Source organism: Poecilia mexicana, unplaced genomic scaffold (assembly GCF_051168715.1).
Source record: "Poecilia mexicana isolate PSO_F unplaced genomic scaffold, ASM5116871v1 scaffold_22, whole genome shotgun sequence".
Taxonomy (NCBI): Eukaryota; Metazoa; Chordata; class Actinopteri; order Cyprinodontiformes; family Poeciliidae; genus Poecilia; species Poecilia mexicana.
This window is the reverse complement of record NW_028263391.1, coordinates 10,297,258-10,315,712: the sequence shown is the minus strand read 5'-3', so window position 1 is coordinate 10,315,712 and position 18,455 is coordinate 10,297,258. Positions and strand designations below refer to the sequence as shown.

The 18,455-nt window shown below is 38.7% G+C and overlaps 2 protein-coding genes across 2 annotated transcripts; both read right to left on the bottom strand.

Moving 5' to 3' along the window:
- Positions 1–13,534, bottom strand: LOC106925414 (thrombospondin-type laminin G domain and EAR repeat-containing protein-like). The gene is made up of 13 exons (XM_014999742.2): positions 11,233–13,534; positions 9,846–10,069; positions 9,221–9,528; positions 7,966–8,056; positions 7,713–7,869; positions 7,492–7,623; positions 7,352–7,422; positions 7,116–7,277; positions 6,798–7,005; positions 6,073–6,305; positions 3,046–3,224; positions 2,805–2,906; positions 1–2,149 (listed from the first exon to the last, which is right to left on the bottom strand). The coding sequence occupies exons 1-13, from the start codon at positions 11,318–11,320 to the stop codon at positions 1,996–1,998; spliced, it is 2,109 nt and encodes a 702-aa protein (XP_014855228.2). The 5' UTR covers positions 11,321–13,534; the 3' UTR covers positions 1–1,995.
- Positions 13,535–13,862: 328 nt separating this feature from the next.
- Positions 13,863–18,073, bottom strand: sumo3a (small ubiquitin like modifier 3a). Its single transcript, XM_014999749.2, has 4 exons — positions 17,917–18,073; positions 16,742–16,870; positions 16,114–16,185; positions 13,863–15,965 (listed from the first exon to the last, which is right to left on the bottom strand). Exons 1-4 carry the CDS (start codon positions 17,935–17,937, stop codon positions 15,903–15,905), a joined length of 285 nt encoding a protein of 94 aa, XP_014855235.2. The 5' UTR covers positions 17,938–18,073; the 3' UTR covers positions 13,863–15,902.
- Positions 18,074–18,455: the final 382 nt, after the last annotated feature.

The window sequence follows — 18,455 nt, the reverse complement described above, 5'->3', positions numbered from 1 at the left end:
TTTGTTGTTTTATTTATTTAAAAAGAAACATTTGCCTTAATTCTAACACTGCATTTCCTACAAGATCATTTCGCACAGGCATTCTGGCTCTTGTAGTCTTTCATCAACTAAGCATGACAATGGATAATTTACATGACTCATGTGCTGGCAGTTAAAAGCTCAGTTTTGTATAACAGTAAAAGCACAATGGTTACCTAAAAAAAAGACTAAATGAAGAAAATTTAAGTACATCAAAGACATAGACAATTTACCATTTAACACTGACATACCGAGCATTGTTAGGATAAAATGTCTGAGATTCAGTTTCATTTTCAATGCAGTCAGAGGCAAAATGAAACAGCAGGTCAGTCTATAACAGCATAATAAACTGCACGTGAGTGGCTTAACAAATACAAAAAAGCACACTAACAAGTGTGCCTTATTTATCTGTGTTAGGGGAAACTTTCTTTAAATACCAATTACATTTGTTGATTTATAATCTTTTTTTTTTGCATCTGTATTTTGTCCAAAACACAAACATAACTTTTCTCAAAAAAGTTACGGTAACACTTTATTTGAAGGGGATTGAATAAGACTGACATGACACTGTCATAAACACCTGTCATGAACATGAATAAGCCTTCATGAATATTTATGACTGTTGTCATAAAGCGTCATTCGGTAAATAATGACACTTTTAATACAAAGTTGACATTATTCAAAATGTCTTTGTTATGACAACTTGACATTAACCAGGAAATCATTACTGTTTAAACTTTACCTTTAATAACATAAAGTTACCTAATTTTTAAAGTGCAATCAGTAATACTTTTATAACAAATTTATATCAGTAATGATTTCTTGGTTAATGTCAAGTTGTCATAACAAAGAGATTTTGAATAATGTCAACTTTGTATTAAAAGTGTCATAATTTACCGAATGACGCTTTATGACAACAGTCATAAATATTCATGAAGGCTTATTCATGTTCATGACAGGTGTTTATGACATGTTTATGACAGTGTCATGTCAGTCTTATTCAACCCCCTTCAAATAAAGTGTTACCAAAGTTACAAATAAAAAAATATACAATTGAAACATTTAAGTTTGCTATATTTAAATATATTACAAACATTTTTACATCTGTAAAAGTCTCAATAGATTGTCTCGTGCAGGCAATAACTATATGTAGAAATTTAAATTGTAAATATTTGTTATGCATGCCAAAAATATATATTCTTTGATGTATGTTGCAACACGTATAAATAGAGGAAAATATATAGTTATTAACGTTGTGGTTCAAAATGTTATTACAAGGCAGGATATGATATTCATCTCATGATCATGTTATGATATGTCTCTATTCTAAAGAGACCTCCTTGTGACACACACTCAGGGTTAGTTTTTGTTTTCTGCAGCTGCTCAGGAGCCCGACTGTCTCTCCACTGTTTAAAATTTCATGTCCTTGGTATAAAACTGTTTTGTTGTCTGCCTGTTGACAGGGCCAACTTTGACTCCTTTTGAACTTGTGAAAATAAACCCGACTGAGTGATTATCACCTAACAGTGCTTGACATTTATCTTTTCCACGTCAAAGCTTAACATACTAGTTATTTAAGTTTAATTAATTTTTCCTATGTTTTTCAACATATTTGTCTGGGAACTCCACTGAGTTAGCAACCACACATTTTAAATACAAATACAGCATGAAGCAATGTAAAATATAAACTCTCTTACAAAAAAAAAAAAAAGGTAGTAATATTTTGGGGGGATTTAATTGTATTTGTCACACATAAAACATCCACATCATGGCTGCAAGTGTTTGTGAGGTATGAAGAGGTATAGGATACTGGTTAAGGCCTCTGTGAAGTTCTTTCAAATATAATTTTATTAAAATATTTGACAGTTAAATTATGTCTTTAAGTTCTCTCAGTATACAAAGATATAAAACTTTTCACAGGAGCACAACATGTCGCACACAAACTGAAAACACAAAGCCATGTGCACACTTTGTCGTCTAGTAGGTTTTGAGCTTGAAAACTTTGGAGAAAGGCGCTTTGGCACTGGAGTAGATTAGAAAGGATTCTCCATTAGAGCTGAAAAACTCCCAGTCACTGCACCCAATGGTTGGGAGCCAATGAACGGGAACAAATCCTTCATATCCCTGCCACCTGTAAGCGGATAAAAGAAATCACAAAATGGGCTACTTGCACATTAGACGCTGCTTCCTGTGTTCTTTGACGTTTTTATGTTAATTCAAGGTACAACAAACTTCAGTGTGTTTTATTTGGATTATACCTACAAAACAAAAATAGTAGTGCATAGTTGTGAGTGGGAAGGAAAATGATTTTTTTTTTAAATTTCAACAGATAAAATCTTGAAAGTGAGGAGTACATTTGTATTCAACCTCATTTATTCTGATGCTGCTAAATAAAGCCCAGCACAAACACTTTTCTTCAGGAATCTTGTTACATTTTTATCTCTATTAAAAATGTATTTTCCTTCGGCTTGAATGCAACGTGCTAGTTTACGTTGATCTATCTCATAAAATCCCAATAAAAAAAAAAAACAACAAACACCCTAAAGTTTGTGGTTGCAATGTGAAAAAAAATTTCACATTAAAGGAAGCATTGATACAAAAAATGGAATAGGTTTAAGTGTTAAAAATTCCTTTTCAAGGCATCATACATGTCAAAAATAGTAGTATTTTGCATAATGCATGTACAAGTGTTTCTTTCTAAAATGATTTTACGACAGATACCCCATGGCAATAAGGGTTGACGAAAGACATCACACAGGGTGGGGACTTGTTGACAAGTTGAATACCTGTAAAGAATGCTGTTGAGAGAGTAGGATTCCCCATTATAGGAGTTAGCAACAACCAAGAAATATTCTTCCCCGAGGCTGAAGAACTCCCAATCCACTGCACTGGAAAGGAAAAAGATTGTTAGGTATACCGGTGATAAATTTAAATGACTGCAAATATCTTTAACCACAAAAATTATTTAAGAAGTCTGTGTTTGTACATGCACCTCACAGACAGAATCTGCAAAATTCACGTGAATACCTGTAGGTAACAATGTCCTGGAAGCGAACAAACATCCTTCCACTCATGTCCAGCTCATAGATGGTTGAGTTGATGGTGTACTGGCTGGGTCCGTTACCCTGGAGCCTGTGTCCATTGGCCACAACCAGAAATACTCTGCTGCCAATCTGGAACATTTCCCAGTCTGTGGCGCAGAATGTCTACGGTTGCAGAAAGTCAGACGATCAGTCAAATATTTCATATGGGATCCATTTAAACCCACAATCATTCATATCCCTGGAAGATTTTCATTTAAAATTACTTTAATTCAACAAGTATGGCCCTGGTAGAAAACTAGACAAAACATCAGATAAGCATAATTAAGCGTAATTAAAATATATTTGATTTTACTTACATTTTAATTTAATAGTGTCATGTAAGAAAAAAATGCATACCTTTCTCCACAATGAGTGGGAAAGTCTTTTTTGGTATTTCAGAAATCACACCCTTCTTTTAATTGCTTTCCAGCTAGAAAACATCATTAGTTCCAGTCAGATGTTGGTTAAGTTACATTTGGCAGGAATGTGAATATTTTTCAGCGTTTAAACGTATGTGAATAAGTGTAAAAGTGCAAACAGAGATTTAAGTTGTAACTAACATAATAAATGTCTCTTTGAAACCATTTGTTTCAGTTTATACCAGGAGTAGTCTAGGTTGACGTAGAGAAAATGGTTTCACATCCAAAATCAATATAAACAGGTTGTAATACACAATCTTCAGAAAATCATGTTGCATTGGGAGCATGAGAAAAGATGGCAACGAGTACAGAACATGAGTAGGAAGTGGCAAGTTAGTCTGCAGATAAACGGGAGCAGATGACAGTAATAAAAGTGAAGATAACTTTTTATTTCTTCTGAAGTTCAAAAGTGGATCTGGGCATGGCTCTGCACCCAACTAAATCCTGGTCCAGTTGCAAAGGGACATTGCACACTGTGCTTGCACAGGACTGATTTAATAGGATATAAACTGTCAGAAATACAAATAAATTTACCACTCGCAGCAGCCATATTGAATTTTGAGGACGGAGTTCTTGAGAAACCTAAGACTTTCTTATTTAGATTTCTCACTGCGAGGGAACGTCCCGGTCCATGCATGTTTTGGTAATTTGACATATTCGTCAGGAAACACTTCAGTTTCACTTAATAAATAAATAAATAAATAAATAAATAAATAAATAAATAAATATTACCAACAAATCTCTTTTTTGTTGTTGTTGTTGTGTTTGAAATAATAAAATCAAAATAAATGCCAAAGAGGAATGGAATTTTTTTTTTATTATTAATTCAAATTCAATTCAATTCAAATTCAAAAATAATTCATTAATCCCAAAAGGAAATTAAATAATTAAATAATTCCCAGCATGTACCCAATTCTGAAACAATTCATAGAGAATGACTACAGGGGGCGCTTTTTCTTCTGTACATATGAAAGATTTTGTCCCAGTTATTTTTTCACAAATAACATATATAGATGAACAAGGGCTTAAAATCATATAGATGCTGATAACAACCTTTATTGCTATGCTTTACAGGCAGTGACAACAGGAGTAGTGCAAAGTTGGTATATCTGTGATGGAAATTTGATTTTGTTTTTCAATGTGAAAAGTTATTAAGCTTAATTTAAATCTGCTTATCTATTTTGACCAGAAAAACAATCAAATAGCCATTTGTTTTTGGGTTTGTTTATTTAGTTGTTCTTTTAAAGGGTTTCTGATGAGAAAATTCCCACTTATTTTTGACTTGCAACCTGGAAATTTCAGCTTTTTCACAAAAGAATCTAAAGAATTTGAAGTTTTTTTGCCGGTGCGGTTGTGGGCAATTTGGCTGATCACGTAGATTATACTTAGTTTTTCAAGCATCCAGAACCAATTAGACTGAGTCAAGCATGAAAATGGTAATACACAGAATGATAAAAACCTACACAAATTATGATGCACTTATCAAAGTTCCTCTCAAACACAGTTTGGTTTTGGTGGCACTTTAACTGAGTGGAAATAAAAAAACAAATAGGGTCATAGGAAGGCCTCCAGTCATGCAAGAACCAACATCTCTTGTTCTTGAAAGTTGAAGAACGACTGTTAATTTAAAACCCATTACTTGGTGACAAACTTTTTTCAGTTCTTGAATCTAAAATAATTTTTGTCTCTATTTTATAAATCATAGTTAGCAGATAAGCTCACAAGAAATCATTTCTCTGACTATGGAGGGATACTGGTCAGCAAATAAGACTGAAAATAAGCAAAAACATCTAAACTCAAGAGAATCTTTTTCATGACCATTAAAAATCTTTCATATTTACATGCAAGCAGGTTTTGCACACTGCTACGTGTGAGTAAAGATGTACATAGCAGTAAATGGATGTGTGTCGCTCCACCGTAATGGAACTAAATGACATTACAACAGTGAGTAATGCTTGTTTAAAATGTATCTACCGTCTTCTCATGTACGAGCCAACAGATTGCGTCATGAAGCTTCACTGTTTGTGCAGCCAAGAGATATCGGAAATCCAGATTCTCTGATGATTTCAGGTAATTTATTACTACCAGCCCCAAGGGGTTCTCACGAATCCCCCTCCACCCCCACAACCTCTGGAGTTCCCCTTTAATTACAAATCTCTGTGTGTTTTCTCGTGTGGCAATCAATGTGTCAACACAGTCACATCAGCTGCAGCCAGATTCAAATAAAATTGTTCATATCAGTTGCAAAGCACTTCCATCAGTCAGGCAAATCATGCAAAACCACATCATATGCGTTTGCCTCTATCTTGATAATTTTCCTTCCTTCCTTCCTTCCCAACACTTTTCTTTTTATCGTTTTATTATTGCATCCTGACAGGATCTTTGTGTAATCATATCAGAGATATATCAGGTGAAATCAACCCCCTACCAAAATGCTGCCTTCAAGTGCCATCGACTTTTCACAGTGGTTCAATCGGCAGTGGTACTGTAATCAGATATGAGCCAGGTTGCCGGCACCATTTTTGATGCAACTGTTCTTCTTATCAACACACCTTGATTGTCTGGAACACTTGAAATTTCCCATCGATCCAAACATAGATGACCGAGTCCAGAGAAGTGGTCACGCCATCGAAAGCATTTGCAACCACCAGGAAGTGGTACGGTCCAACTTTGAAGAACTCCCAGTCGTAGGCCCCCGATGTGATCAGCGTCTGGTGAACCTCAAAAGACTTTGTCGATCTGTTCCACTTGTAGATCACGCTGTTGATGGTGTGGTTGTTGTTTCCTGAAAGGAGTAACAGTAAGAGTAATACTCGGGTTTTATTCAGCATCGCCAAAAAGCTGCGAGGCACTGAAACACGGTCCGGTCATACGGTGTTCGCCTTCTGACAGAAATGTTTTCTTCTTACACACTTACATGTTACACAGACCATGTTACAGATCATTAACCAGATAAATATAACCCAAGTACATACAAAAGTAGTTTTCAAATGCTAATTATGCTAATTAAGGGAAATAAGCTTTGTCTCTTTTTTTTTAAATTGGGACATGATGTTTTTCCTTGTCAGAATTTTTTTGTTTAAATTATTTATTGATCCTGCAAATCCGTCAGTAAAAAAGTGGCTAATCAATTAATCCACACTTTAACAATAGAGTACTGCTTTCTGCATTTACTTGGATTATTCATCTGATATTAAAGTCGGTTGAATGATCTGAAATACTTAAGAATGACCAGAAAAAAGCAGCCATACTTTTGAGTGGCAGTGTAATTGTTTACCCATTCTGTGATTGGCCACAGCAAGATAAGTCTGTTCATTAATGTCGAAAGCCTCCCAGTCTCGAGCGCAGTAGGTCTGCAGAGTCTGGAACCGCACAAACCGTTTTCTTCTTTTGCTCCATTTATAAATGACAGAGAAGTCAGACTCAGGCTGTTTGTCTACAGACTTGTTTGTTTCAGTCCCAGAATTAGACACTACCAGATATGCCTGCAGGCAAAAACAACAAAACAGAGGTAATGAGAGATGAAGTTAAGGTTTTCATTTTCAAATAGTGTTGATTAAAAAGAAAAAAAGAAAGGATGGAATCCCCATAACACCTTCTTTCCTATTTGGAAATGCTTCCAAGACAGAGCGCCGTTGGTGCTGATGTTCTGGTAGAGCCGGAAACCCAAGTTGGTCCAGAGATACACAGCAGAACCAGAGGCTGAGGATCTGTGGGCCATGGCCGCCATGAGGCCAATGTCTTGAATCTGAAACACCTAAAGATCAGATAAAAAATGAGCTCAAAACAAAACAGCGAAGTCGTATCGGAAAAGAAACGGTGGAGAAATACCTCTACATCGTGCGTCTCAGAGCTGGTGGCAAGAACCTGCTGCTCCAAAACGTAGTCCAGTCTTTTATGGTCTGTGAAAATGATTTTGTCAATTGCAACAAAGAGATAAAGTTGCTTGTTTTAGCAGTTGGATGCTTTACCCTCCAACACAGTGATCCACGCTGACCCGTCACAGACGTAGAGGCCCTTTTTGAGAGGATTAAACCACAGCTGACCTCGCAGCAACTCAGAACACGGCCTCTCCGCTCCCACCGACGGTCGTCCCGCGGCTCCTGACAGATCGCGTCGAAGACGGAGCAATCAGCGGTAATTCCCTAAATACTCCCGTCACATTCCCTTGTGAAGCGAATGTACAAATTACCAGAGGAAGTGTCATGTCTCTCGTTCTGCCTCCTCCTGACAGGCAGGTCTAAGAGCAGCGGTGGAACCGACAAAGCTGCGAGCCGGGGGTCAGAAGACGGGCAGAGTTGATTGGAGGCGTCTGAGTTCGGCACGAGAACCAGTTGTCGCATCAGGCCCTGAACATGTGGCAACAGATGAAATACTCGTCAGGAAGTGGTCGGGATGCTATTAAATGACCTCGGAACTGAATCGCAATTTGAAACTCAACTCACTGAAAACAAGCCCTTCCATCTTCCCCGACTGCCAATGTGGAATCTGGATGCCTGGATGTTAAGATCTGAAGGGAAAGCCCTGGAGGGAACACTGTATGCAATAAAAGACAATTATCCTAAACAGCCAATAAACACTGCCTTCCAAAGGTATGCATAACCCTTGGTTGTTTTGGGGTTTTTGCTTTTTTTTTTTTTTGACAGTCAACGCACTTTTCTCAAAACATTTCCTTAATAAACTCACAAAGACAAAGTCGTCTATGATCTGCTTCTGGCCATTCATAAATCAACTGGACTTGCCGACATCCGATGCAGCTCTGAACGCTCAAAACTAAAGCAGGCAGTGCAAAACACATGGAGATTCCTAAAGAGCACCTTCATTCTGGGTTGAATGTTTGGTGAAGTGTCACGGTCGTGAGTATTTTGTGTAATATCTGAGTTTCACACACAAAGAAAACAAAATTCTTCTTTCTGGAAAAGTAGATTGGGTGAAGAGCTCCTTGATTATCAGTTTTCAAGTCTTTCTGCAGATTCTCAATTTCGCTTAGGTGTAGACTTTGACTGGGCCATGGATATTACTTCAACTATAACATTTCATTGGCTGAATCTGTGGGGTAGTTCTCCTGGAAGCTGAAACTCCAACGTGTAGCAATCAATTTCATATTTAGTTAACAACTTATGTTATGTGATTGCACTTGGTTTTATTTAGGATTACAATGATAAAGAGAATTAAGGGGTGAGGGGTAAATAAAAATGCACACCACACTTTTCAGTTGTTCCTTTGCTAAAACAAATTTGGGATCCATGTTTCTATTTTCTTCCGCTTCAGAATTATGTTCCACTTTGTACTAATCTTATCAAATCCTAAAAAAATACAAAGAAGTTAAATTTTTGTAAAATGTTTACAAAGTATAACATTTCAAACATCAAAAGTGACTTTTAATTTGAAAATAAGCTGAATTTCCTCCAACCGAAGTAACTTTCTTAAATTTCAGACTGAAAAACAAGAACTTGAAACCTGAACTGTTCTGATAGTTATAGAGATTGCACCCTGCTGTATGTCAGAGGAAGTTTCTTCTCAAAACCATCTGTCACTTTACTGCCGGGATGTCATGATATGACTGCAGGGTGCAAATACATTTTACATTGCAGCAAGAGCATTTTATTGTGGTGAGACATCCAGGATCTGGCAGGTAAATAGGAAAGGGCGATGAATGACGGACGGGAAAAAAGGCAAAAAAGAGAGAGCTGAGCTTACCTTTCCAGCGGAGGGTTGCAGTCCACCGTCAGCTTCCTGCGGTGAACGCCGACGACTAAAACCAGTGTGTGCCACTGGTTGGGAGTCAGACGGATGCCTTGGAAGCTCCAGTGCTCTGCTGCTTTCCGATGGCCGTTGAAAACAAAATGCAGGCTGTTTTGGGATAACTTTAGTCCAAGGATGATCCCTGCATGTTTCTCATCTCTCTTGGTTTCCTTCTTCCTCGGGCTCTGCTCGTCTTCTTTCTCCTCCAGCGCAACGGTCTCCAAATTACTTGGTCCCATCAGAGAGAAGATGTACTCGTCTCGCTGCAGAAAAGAGAGTAAATGCCATCAAGACTAAACGAATTTGGCTATGGAAAAATGTAAAGGATGCATTAAATAATATAAATAATACTCATCAATAATATATATCAGCATATATAAATATTTATTTAGCATATTAAATAAATATTACTAATTAATATATTACTTATATAATAAAATAAGTATTTATTTTATTAGATATTTATTTAATAAAATATAAAATGTATATTTTATTTACTGAGAATAAATAAAATATTTATTTGTAAAGCATATACTTTTGGTCTTGTGTCAGAGATCCATCTCCTCTGACAGATGCTTACCTTGGGTGCAAAGCGATTCACTTTCACTGTAACAACAATGGAAAACTCTTTGGGGAAAAGGTCACAGTTCACCAAGAGCTGGGAAGCGGCGAAGCTCAGAGACGCATCGGGGCTGAGAAACTGGACTCCCCTCGCCCCAGCCGCCTGCTTCACGCACGCCCCGGGGACCACTCTGGAGGTGTCCCTCTCCAGAACAAAAGACAGGAGATCCAAGGGGAGCAACTCTGAGGACAGCAGACAGATAGAGAGGCCAGGACGGCGGTCATAGTATGAATGGCTGGAGATTCTGCAGAAATGAAGCTCAGAAATAGATTGAGAATCCTCACACTTCTTAATTTGAGTCTAAGGTAAAAACCAATTAGAGACGCAAAATTTACTGGGTAAATTGTTTCTCCAACTTCTATCCAATGACGCGTCTTTCCTCCTGCACTGAGCTTCAATCATCTTCTCATTAATTATATCAACAGAAACTGTCCACTTTGGAGTCACATCTTTTCCGGAGTCAAATTATTATTATTATTATTATTATTATTATTATTATATATATATATTTTGTAGTTAAATATGCTCTACTTTTTCATTTTAGAATACTCTGACATGTGAAATCTGAACTGGATTATTCTACAGTAAATCAAACTGTGTGATTTTTGATCATTTAAATTTTGTAAAGTAAATAAATAAATAAACATGTAAAAATACATTGAGAATATAGTTGTATTCTTTTACGTGTCTGGTTAAAACCCATTCTTTGTGAATACACAGCCCCTTCCAGAGCCTCCGAAAAAGTGGCAAAAATAGTTCAACTAATTATGAACTACTTTACACGGAGTCTATTAAGTAAAATCCCAATAAAATACATACATTGTTACTTGTCAAAAGTGCAAAAGGCAGCATTAACACCTTTGCAAGATCCTGGATTGAAAAGGAAAAACAATCAAGATGACTGGAAAGTAATAGATACATTATTTTTTTACAAGGGTTGTTACTATAACAAGATACTTCACTCAAAAGCTGGACTGGTAGAGGAGAAACACTGAAAGATTGATGAGATGTCAGTTGAATGTTTATCCTGTAAACCCTAATATCCTGATGTGTATTGAAATGTAACTGAACCCTAACCCCATGCAATGCCTGTACTTGTTTGTGGATGTTCACACTAACACACACACACACACACACACACACGCAAGCACTCCCAGTAAGCAGACGCAGACAGTTGGAATTATCCAGAAGAATTTTAGCTGCAGGGCCTTCCCAGCTTTTGGATGGAGCCATAAACAATCCACTGGGTAATCATTAACAGGACCACTTGTGCTGAGCCGAGACGAGGTGATATCTCATAAAGTTTAGAATGAAACAGATAACAGCGGATAAAACACTCTCCTACCTGTGCACTGTCTCCATGCGTCTGTCGCCGTCTCCGTGACCCTGGAAGCCCAGAGGAGGAGCAGTATGAGTATCTGCATCGACATCATGAAAAGCGGTCCGCTTCAGTTCCCAACTAACAGGAGCGTCTCCATGGCCGGGGTAGTGTTCAGTCTGTTCCTCCTCCCTTGGTATTTAGCTCGAACGATGATCCATGAAAGGAAACCGTGCATCCTTCATCTTGATCCCGGGTAAGAAAGAATACGTTCAAACTTGGAGTCTTTCTGAGTATCTACTTGATCACACGTCGTACTTAAGCAGCATGAAAGGGTACCTGTGTGTGCTGAACCAAATCCACTCCTCTGTGAAGGGAATCCTGCACCTGCAGCTCCTTTTAAACACCGGAGCCATGCAAATCACTAACCGGCCTGTCACTCATCCTCCCTCGACCGCAAATTTGGTAACACACACCGCCAGAGGGCTGAGCTGCCTCACTTTATTTTGTGCATTTGTGCTTACAGCACACTGACACAGATCGGTAGGCAGGCAAACACAACTTCTGTGTGCAAGCAGATGCAAAATGTCAGTCAAATGGGAAAAAAAAAGTTGTCTTTTTTCTGCCTATCTTAGTTGCGCCGTTGTTAGGCTTTGTCCCACTTGTATTCAGACCTCTTTACTCTCTGACCTCCTAAGTAAAATCCAGAGAAACAACCGGCTTCTGAGATCGCACCAAATATTTGTAAGAAGGAGCTCTTGTGGGATGAAGCAAAAACTAAGCTTTTCAACATTGATGAACTGCAGTTGCAATTTAGCTAACAGTTCACGAATCACAGTGCGATCTGTATCCATCTGTATCCCGTTGAACAGTCATTCTTCCTGCGAGACAGGACAGGGCTGTGGGAGAAACCCAGTTAAGGAACAGAAACAATCCCAGTACAACGCCCTAACTCATAAGTTTCCTTATTCCTGGTTTGACTCATCAATAGCAGCAACGATCTTATCGCTGTTCCAGTTCAGCTGAGTTAGACAGGCCCATTTATCAAACATCTGGGGTTCTAACTAGAGGATACAAAGAACCTAATTTAACTGTGCTAAAACAATGTAATACTTATCACTTGGTTTAATCTTTTCCTTAAAGTCTCCCAGGCTTTGTGAATTGTAATTTGCATGGTTTTTTTTGTTTTTCCTTTGGTATTCTCAGAACTGCATCATCATTAGATTTAATCAGTATTTATGTTTTGCCTTGGATTTTTTTTTTTTTTAAATAATCATCATGTATGTAATGCGAAGCTTTGTTTGCCTGTAATTAGTTTTTCAATATTGAAGTCTGAAAAGTACATAACATAATCGTTGCAACAGATAACAGTAGTCATAAATGGATAAAACTGTTGTATGACCTGCTGAATATTTTTCTAATCACGATATTTTTATATTTACTTGTAATAGCTGAATAGTCGTGACCAAGGCCTCAAAGTTTTGGAATTACAGCTTTAAAGCAGCTGAAACTGTTCCTGACGGGTTTTGTTGGCATGCTTCAGTGCTGCCACCTCGTGGTCGTTGCTTCATAGTCTCACATGAGCGACCGTCTGCTTGTTTATGAATTATAGCCCTCTTAATGTCAGACGTGTTAATGCCAAATAGATTTTTTTTTTTAGATTATCACTTTAAAATTGCCAAAAGCATTGTGTAGTGAGTGACTGCACCTGTGCCCTTTTTTATAACAACTTTAATTTTTTTTTTTAGAAAGCAGAGATGTACAGGTGGTGTGAAATTATGTTTTTGACTGTAAAAAAAAATAATAATAAAGGCTTTAGAGACAAAAAAGAAAAACAAAAAGGACCAGTCACATGCAGTCTGAGCTGAAGTGATTGTAATAAGATTGAAGGATTCCAGCTTTTGGGATATTATAGGAAAGATCAACACAAACCTGTGCTGATTGTGCGCGGTTGAAATTTTTACATCGTCGGTTCAAACAATTTGCAAAGTGTGGGGTGTGCAGAGATACATATTGTGCTTCCCCCGCTCATTGCAAAGCAAAGTCAGTCATACTGGGTGCATTCTGCGAACATCACATTTCAAATCTTGACACATATTTTCACTTCAATTTAGGTAAGTGCTTTAACTGGGCCGTTTTAACAGACGAATATGCCTCAATACTAAATTACTCCATCTATGGCTCTACGTTGATGTTTACTGTCCTGCTGGAGGATGAACCTGCCTCCTAATCTCAAATTTTCGTCCAGCACATATCACTGTATTCATTTACATTCCACATCAACTTGGACCAGCTTTCCTCCAAGGAAAAGCATTGAAACTGAATGATACCGCCACTACCGTACTTCACTGAGGTTATCTCATCTAATGAGACCACCTTATTTAATTTGTTTTGTCCACAGCATGGATTGTGGCAGACTGTGAATAGGACCCTCATTCAATTTACATAAAGGAGACTTTTAAAGGGAATGTAGACACTGGATTTTATTTAGAGGTATTCAGGTAAAGGGGGCTGAATGTGAAAATCCACTTTTTTTTATTTGTAAAATCCCAATTGAGAGTTTTGTAGTGGTCACAATGCATCTAAAGTTCAAACAAACTGAACCACTGAATTATATTTTTAAAAAAAAGCTAAATAATGAAGCAGGAGACCACATATCTGAGTACCAAACTATATTTATTGTATACAGTAGTAAAAGACCACAAATAATGTACAAACAAGTAGAGAAAAACAAACAAGACGAGACCTGGACCCCATTCTTCATACATAACAGTGTAGCTCAGCCAACCGCCACAAAAGACTTCTGTCCAGATAAACCCAGTTGTTAAAATGCAAAGAATGTGGAAGGCTGATTCGTAGGTACTGATAAAATGTGCTCTTATATTTGTGACGAAAGCTAAATTCACAATCATTACCAGTAAATGATTTGTGCCGAGACGCGTCGCACAAAGACTAGACTCCTCTTCCAACACGCCATCCAACGGGGAGAGACGGCTGTTCGGGAGTCATTTGTGAACTTAAACAGTAAAATGAAGAGGTCTGATAGCAGATGGCAAGTATATATATATATATGTATTCGCTTAAAAAAAAAAAAAGGATACCGCCACTTACTCGACTGATAAAAAGGATGCATACAAAAATACAGCTGGATAAGATGGATGTGAACAGTTTAATATAAAAGGGAAATGGCTTTCTGGCAGGTTAGAGGAAGAAGGTAAGGAGATTTGCGGTCATTTGTTTGGCCGTCTTGTTCCAGATGAAACCGGACCTGCTCAGGTACAAAAAAAGCAAACCAACCCGTTTTCTGAGCGTTAAACCTCAAAAAGCATCCGTGAGACTCCACACGACTCCAAACGGGTTTTGCTTCTTCACAGATTTCCAGCTCGTTCAAAAAGCGTTTTGCTCATTTCACTCCAGACTGAAAGATCTAAGTTTGCGACGGTGAAAGGATCAAAAGTAAGCAACTCTGTGACCCCGGGACTGACCTTCCTGCTCTACGAACATGAAGAGATGCACCAACGTCACGTCTCCGAAACGCCAGACTCATCTGAGAGATCTTCTCCGACAACGGCAGCATTTTGTTTTTAACACAGCATCTCAGCAGGTGACGCATCGTAGAAAAGTGATGTGCTTACAACAATCTGCTTTGCCTGGATGTCCTAAGCTCAAAGTGGAAGCCGCTCGACGGCGAAAACAGCACTCGAGTCGGAAACAGTTCGCCCGCAGCCGAACTCCCAATCGGAGCCGCTTTTATCGCAGGGACAGATGGCTGTCCGTTTAATAGCCGAAAAATACAAAATAAAGAGGAAAAAGATGCATTTGTTACCAAGACACAGCCAAAAACTAAGCCTACTTCGATGGCATAGACTTATTTTTAACCCCCTGATCGAGCATTTCGCCTGAGCAAATGGCAATCTGTACAACAGATTGTTCTCTATTAGAAGCCAGGGAGCCAAACACTAACGATCTAATGACACCGTTTTAACCTTGCAATTAGAGAAACATACATTTAAAGAGAAGCAGATGTTCTTGTCTTTGGAGTATTGTTCTTAACCTCACAACTAATCTAACACCCATTTGGATATTTCTATACAGGAAGGAAAAAAAAATAAAACTATAATTTTAAACGGAAGGCAAAAAAAAAAAAAAAACAGTACAAAAACAATGCAGAAGCACCTAAAATGTAAATATACCTAAATACATCTGCTCAACAAAAACAAAATGAAATAAAAGTGAAATAGCAAGCAGGTGGGTGTTCAGTTCAGACGGTGCTTCCCCTTCAAAATCGCGCCCCACTGACTGAGACCGCTGGACAAAAAAAACAAACAAAAAAAACACCTGCAGAGCCCCACACTCTGACGCGCTGGAAGCAGAGCCGAAACAGCAGTTTCTGTGGAGAGCCGTTGGTCCGATTACAATCTGCAGCACCGGACGAGGACGAGGTGGTCCTGACCGGCCAGCCGCAAAGACTGAAAACACTCGACTTCAGTCCTGACTAAAAGAGTAAAATAAACAGCTGACAAGCACCGACACATCAGGCAAAGAATGTCTTTCAAAAGAGAAAAATAATAATAATAATAATAATAATAATAATAACAATAATTATAAGCTGGCAGGAGCAAACGGGGAGGGAGAGACAGTGAAGGTGGTTTAGGGCATGGTTTGAACATGGCCGTCAGTGAGGTGGGTGGTCGGGCTTAGCAGCACCCGCCAGTCTGCTGCTGGAAAACATCTATGGTGTCTTCATCTTCCATCTCCAGCTGGAAAGAGGACATAAAAATAGATTGATATCGAAAAGGATTGAGCAGTCCGAATGCATTTAAAACAGAACAAAAAATAAATAAAAAATACAAATATGTGAAATGTTTTGTTTTACACGCTTCATCGTGTAGAAAAGGGTAACCATACCTGTGCGGGTGTATCCGTCTCATTGATTGGCTGGCCATCGAACCTGAATCTGATCTGCCTTATTGAAAGACCCTGTCGATGAAGACGGGCAACGGGTAAACAAAAACCAGAAAACTGAAGCGGGCGCAAACAGGAATGCGATTTCTATGCCGTTTCGATTTTGTCAAGTCTCAACCACAAACTGCAAAGTATTGCGATGGGATTTGAAAAGTTCAGAGCACTTGTATGCATCGTCCAATCAGCCTCCTGTCCCTGCTAAAGAAAGGCATCCGAACAGCGTGATGCTGCCACCATCATGGTTAATGTGTAGTCGGTGAGTTCATGGTTATAGTGTTGGTTTTATTGGTTATAGTGTTGGTTTTATTTTACATGAAGAGTTTTCCACTTAGACAAAATGCAGGACACTTCCTTCTCCACACTTCTTATGGCTTTCCTTCAGCCACTCCAATGACACTACCTGTGTTTTCCTTTCTGAAGGCAACTGCTTGTGCTAGGTTTTATTTAGACACGAGTTTGTTGATGGCACAAAAATGGGCAAAATTTCAAGTCGTATGAACACTTGCAAAGTACTGTATTGCGCAAGCGGTTGTAATATCCCTTATGACAGCCAGCTAGTCTTGCAACTCACCTGTCGTTCGCAGTACGCCTTCATTAGTTTGCTGAGCGGCGTGTGTCGTTTGATTTTGAACTGGACGACTGATCCATCCTGACCTGCAACTTTGAGGTTGATGTGGTCGTTCTCCGTCTTTACTCCTTCCTGCAGAACAAAAGTCAGGAGAAAAAAAAAAAGTCAGAAGAGAGTCAGTTGAAGTAATGGACTTTAATCTCGTGTTTTTAACAAACACAGTGGAAATCCATGGCTTGTGGAGAAGTGGCAATCAGAAGGTGGCTAAAGCAGCGTTGTAGCTAAATGTGTGGCAAAAAGACTTTGCATTAATATAAAGCAATTTATTTATATAGGAGCTGATCATTTCTAGCTTTATTAGCAATTTGATACAGTAGATGATTTTAAAAAGTTCGTATGCATATCTTAAAACAGACTGTCTCTCTAATGTATTTATTTGTAATTTAGGGAAACAACAAAGTAACAATATATTTATCTGCTAACAAAAAATATGAAAAATTAAAAAAAAAATAATAATAAGTAGGATATAAGTAAAGCCGGCCACCGCAGATGATAAATCAGGCCAGACTTCATTTTCAGATGCTAACGTTAGCATAATTAGCTCCAGGCTAGGTTAGCACACCGGCGGTCCTTCGGGATCAATTGGAAGTTTAGCTGCAGGGCTAATGTGGCTAACTGCTTTGTTTTGTTGTTTCCTAGACGAACTGGAACATTCTTAAAACTAAATTAGCACAAACGCGCCACCGCAACAAGTTTTTAAACGGGTGCGTCATAACCATTTGCGCTCTTTTGCCGCTAACTACAGCTGCGGCATTTTGCAGCTTTGCGGAGATAACGTGTGACCCTCTCGACAAAAGAGGTGGTTGTGAGAAGGGGGGGACCACAAGATACAAACATACACTGTGATCAAATTTATAACAAATAATTTATACATAAATTAAGGACAACATTAGGAGCAAGGTAATTTTGATTTATTTCCATTTCAATCGTGCAGCCTTGCTCATTGAGTATACGTATAGATGTGCGGGTTCTCATTCATTTTGCGAAACCAACACTGCGCCAATTTGGAGAAACGTGCAAACCCAGGCCTGTAGATTGCACATTTCCTAGACGATTTTGCAGCAGCCCGACCCAGAAGTCACCACAGAGGAGCCGCCGTGTGAGCCGCTATATCTTACCTTTGGCTTTTCCTCTGACATCTCGGTTCGTTTTGTGTTCGGGGGTTCAGAACAGACCGATACCGGGCTTTAGCCGTCTTCCTGCTGCCTTCTGTCCAATGTTCTCCTCGCAGACGCGTACGCGCGCTGGACCGCTGTGACGAATAAACGATTGGTCGGGGAAAGCCACGTGGTTTGCCCTTCTACGGAGCGCGGACACGGGGACGCGCACGCATGCAGAATCCTCGCTCATGCGCACTGTAGAAACAGAGCTGCTCTTCACAGAGCATCAAAATGAATGCATGAGCTTTCATTGTGAAATCACTTGAACATGTCTGTATTTTCTTTATGTGAATACCTGAACATAAATGTCATATAAATAAATGTTTAACTGGAATTAGCGCCTCACATGCATGCGTACAGGGCCGGATTTAGCATGATGTGAGCCTGGGCCAGAGGCCCTCTCAATGTTCTTTTATGCATACAAATTCAAAAAAATAAATAAATTATATACCTTAAGTTAAAAAAACAAACACCTGTTTAGAGTTACCTTCGATTAG

Bases quoted from the DNA above. Each gene is read 5' to 3' on its own strand.
- LOC106925414 (XM_014999742.2), bottom strand. From the start codon at position 11,320: ATGATGTCGATGCAGATACTCATACTGCTCCTCCTCTGGGCTTCCAGG. The intron at 6,306-6,797 runs GTAAACAATTAC...TACTCCTTTCAG, and splicing joins TGTGGCCAATCACAGAATGG to GAAACAACAACCACACCATC. The intron at 2,150-2,804 runs GTATTCAACTTG...ATCCGCTTACAG, and splicing joins CTCAACAGCATTCTTTACAG to GTGGCAGGGATATGAAGGAT.
- sumo3a (XM_014999749.2), bottom strand. From the start codon at position 17,937: ATGTCAGAGGAAAAGCCAAAG. The intron at 16,186-16,741 runs GTGAGTTGCAAG...CTTCATCGACAG, and splicing joins AGGCGTACTGCGAACGACAG to GGTCTTTCAATAAGGCAGAT. The intron at 15,966-16,113 runs GTATGGTTACCC...TCCTCTTTCCAG, and splicing joins AGACGGATACACCCGCACAG to CTGGAGATGGAAGATGAAGA.